The 3709-nt window shown below is 40.4% G+C and overlaps 1 protein-coding gene across 3 annotated transcripts in view; it reads left to right on the top strand.

Annotated features, from left to right (window-relative positions):
• TMEM116 (transmembrane protein 116) overlaps positions 1-3709 on the top strand; it is a 78947-nt gene that overhangs the window by 63691 nt on the left and 11547 nt on the right. For all 3 annotated transcript variants that reach the window (XM_008059553.2, XM_008059554.2, XM_021713120.1), the window contains one exon: positions 2202-2306. In XM_008059553.2, the coding sequence (XP_008057744.1) occupies positions 2202-2306 (105 nt within the window). The remainder of the gene's footprint in view (positions 1-2201; positions 2307-3709) is intronic.

Here is a 3709-nt window from a genome sequence, read left to right as displayed (position 1 = left end):
TTTTTGAGTTGGAGTCTCACTCTGTCACCCAGGCTGGAGTGCAGTGGCACACTCACAACCACCCCAGCATTGACTTGCTGGGCTCTGGTGACCCTTCTGCCTCAGCATTCCAAATAGCTGGAACAACAAGCGAGCGCTACCACGCCCAGCTAATTTTTGATTTACTGTGGAGACGAGGTCTCGCCAAGTTGTCAGGGTGGTCTCGAGCCCATGGGCTCAGGCAATCCACTCACCTTAGCCTCCCAAAGTGCTGGGATTACAGGCAGAGCCACCGAGCCCTGCCAAGTCTTTAATATATCCTGAGTTAGCTTGGGGGACTTTTCATTTTTTTCTGCACATAGCATTCCAATTTTCCCAGCACCGTTTGTTGAATAGGGTGTTCTCTCCTAGTGTATATTTGCGTGTATATGTGTATGTATATTCATTGATTGCTCTATATATTGAGTTTGGATCCAGCAACCAGTGGTGTTCTAGAGTTGGCTTGTACCAGATAACAAGAACCTATTATTATTTATTTATTTATTTTAGTAGGAATGAGGCTTCACTATGTTGCCCAGGCTGGTCTTGAATTCCTGGGCTCAAGCAATCCTCTCACTTCAGCCTCCCAAACCACAGCTGGCTAAAATTAACCATTTTACAGTGAACAATTCATTGACATTTAGTACATTCACACTGCTGACCAACCACCACTTCTGTCCAGTTCAAAAACATTGAATCACTCACAAAGGAAACCTGTACCCATTTGCAATTGCTCCCATTCACATCTCGCCTCAACCCTGGCAACCAACAATCTGCCTTTTGTCTGTATAGATTTACCTATTCTGAATATTTGATATCTGGAATAATACAGTATGTGACCTTTTGTGCCTGGCTTCTTTCACTTAGCATAATGTTTTAGATGTTTATCTGCATTGTAGTATGTACTTCCAATTCCTTTTTATGGTTTAATAATATCCCATTGTATGTGTATACCACAATTTGTTTATCTATTTATCCAGAAAAGCAGGCAGCATTGCTGGGTAACTTGGCACTGGAAAACCAGTGCCCACATGCATGCAATTAGCTTGCTGTCCTCTGCTATAAAGGTATTGTATATTTGCTTTTAGGGGAAAAAAAAAGAATGGTCATGTGTCCCGTATCTTGCTGTGCTTCACAAATTTTAGCTGCTTTTGCCTTCTGAACTCTTTTCTCTTCAGGTCACCAAGACATTGGTCTGTTTAAATTCCCCCTTACTGCACTCATTCTTTCCATCTCAAGAACTGGGGCATTTGATAGGCTTACCTTGTTTGTTTTCTTCTTTTAGGGATTGCTATTCTGTATTGCTTATTATCTACTGTTTGAAAACTGGGTGTTTTCACATATTTTATTCAATTTTTGGTGGTTTAAGCTTGGAGGTTATATTCTATTCCTATTTTCTCATCAAAGCTGGAAATAGAAATTCCTTTCTTTTTTTGAGTTAGAGTCTCACTCTGTCGCCCAGACTGGAGTGCAGTGGCCGCTCCCGGCCACCACAGCCTCAACCTGCTGGGCTCCGGCGATCCTTCCGCCTCAGCCTTCCAAGTAGCCGGAACTACAGGCATGGGCTACCACGCCCGGCTGATTTTTTGATTTATTGCAGAGATGAGGTCTCACCGTCCAGGTGAGTCTCGAACTCGCGGGCTCAGGCAATCCACTCACCTCAGCCTCCCAAAGGCACAGGATTACAGGCTGAGCCACTGAGCCCAGGGAAATTCCTTTCTTCAGATTCGTCCTGCTGGTTCCTTGCTATCATGTCAGACAGTTGGTTCTTTTAGGGAATTAAAAAAAATTATTCAGCATGTTTAGTTTTTTTTAATGGAAAGTTTGATTCAAATAGCTTAGCCTACCATTATTAGAAATAGCAATGCTTATTGTCTTTTTATTAAAACAGTAGAAAAAGATTATATCTTCATAAAAGTGGAACAGTTGAGTGAGAGGAGAGGGATAATTTTGTAGTTCTTCTGAGCAGTCCAGAATAAAATAAGGAAGTAGAGCATGTTTGAGGTAGGCCTAGGTAGAATTCCCAGACTTGATGTGGTTTTGCTTGCTATGGATACTAGATAACATGTTATTAGTAGACCAGTAGGTAGGATTTGCATAATACAAAATAATGGAGTATGTTGAAGAAGCTTCATAGTGTCAGAATGGGACAGTTACAATGGGTTGTTTTGATTTTCATCTAGATATTCTACATTTCCTCATTTCTCTACACTGTTAATTACATCTGGTATCTGTGCACAGAGCTGAGGATGAAATACAACCAGAGTGGACAGAGCACACCTCCACTGGTAAGTTTTATCAGAGCTGATAGTTAAGAATAATTAGCCAGACATAGTGGTGCATGCCTGTGGTTCCAGCTACTTTGGAAGGCTGAGGTGGAAGGATTTCCTAAGCCCAGCAAGTTGAGGCTGCGGTGTCTGTGAGCGTGCCACTGCACTCCAGCTTGGGCAACAGAGTGAGACTTCAACTCAAAAAAAAAAAACAAAACCCAAAAAGCAAAGAATAGTATGCTAAAACAGACCTATATATCCCTGATAAACAGTGTAAGCACTCAGCACTAGCTAGGTGAATTTATGGAGGATAATCAAAGAAAAAATTTGTACCCACTGAGTTTCCATTCTGTTGACATCACTTCCTCCTCTCCTTTGTCACATACACACAAAGGAGTGATTATAGGAATATTATTTACAGTGCTGCCATTCCTGCCTGGTTTGATTCAGTAAGGGAAATTCTTAGCTCCATGTTGACCCATCATTGTTACTAGAGTAAAGAAAAAGATCTTGGAGAAATCATGGAAAGTGCTCTGTCTGCAACATGGGATTTGGGGCTACAGGCATTGGAGATGGGGAGTATTTGTTCTGCTCTGATGTATTTCTTTAGTATGTATAGGTGACAGGTATTGGTTTGCAGAAGAGTGGAGAAATTAATGTGTGGTAGTCAGAAATAAAGTAGATTTAGAGAGCAATTGTCTTCCCTTCTTTAGTTCACAAACAAAAACAGTTTGGGGCACTGTCCAGCATTTCAATTATTCAAGAATGAACACTAAGTCAGTACATCTGCATTCTTTTTTGTGTATACATATTTTACACATCACATAACTCAGCTATTTGAAGAGTAAAAGTAAATTTTTTTTAGTAAATTTACTGAGTTGCACAATTATCATCATAAATCAGTTTCATAATATTTTTTTTTACCCCAATAAAATCCTTCATGTCCTTTACTATTAATCTCCTTCTCATACCCTGCATCAGGCAACCACTAATTTACTTTATTTCTCTAAGGATTTACCTTTTCTGGACATTTCATATAAAAAGAATTGTACAATATGTAGTCTCTTGTATCTGGTTTATTTTACTTAGTGTAATGCTTTTGAAGTTCATCCTGTGTAGCACATATAAGTAATTCATTCCTTTTTTATTGTTGAGTAGTATTCTGTTGAATAGAACACTGAGTTTCTTATTTCTTTTAGCATATCACTGAAGTGATCTTGGCTGATGGCACTTTCATGATGTTATCAATTTCTTTTTCTTTTTTTTTTGAGTTGGAGTCTCACTCGGTCACCCAGACTAGAGTGCAGTGGCCGCTCCTGGCCACCACAGCCTCGCCCTGCTAGGCTCCAGCGATCCTTCCACCTCAGCCTTCCGAGTAGCTGGAATTACAGGCGTGCGCTACCACGCCCAGCTGATTTTTT

The sequence above is a fragment of the Carlito syrichta genome, unplaced genomic scaffold (genome assembly GCF_000164805.1).
Source record: "Carlito syrichta isolate Samal-C Ts95f unplaced genomic scaffold, Tarsius_syrichta-2.0.1 Scaffold304253, whole genome shotgun sequence".
Lineage (NCBI taxonomy): Eukaryota > Metazoa > Chordata > Mammalia > Primates > Tarsiidae > Carlito > Carlito syrichta.
Note: the sequence above shows the minus strand (reverse complement) of the source record. Positions and strands in the feature narration are given on the sequence as shown.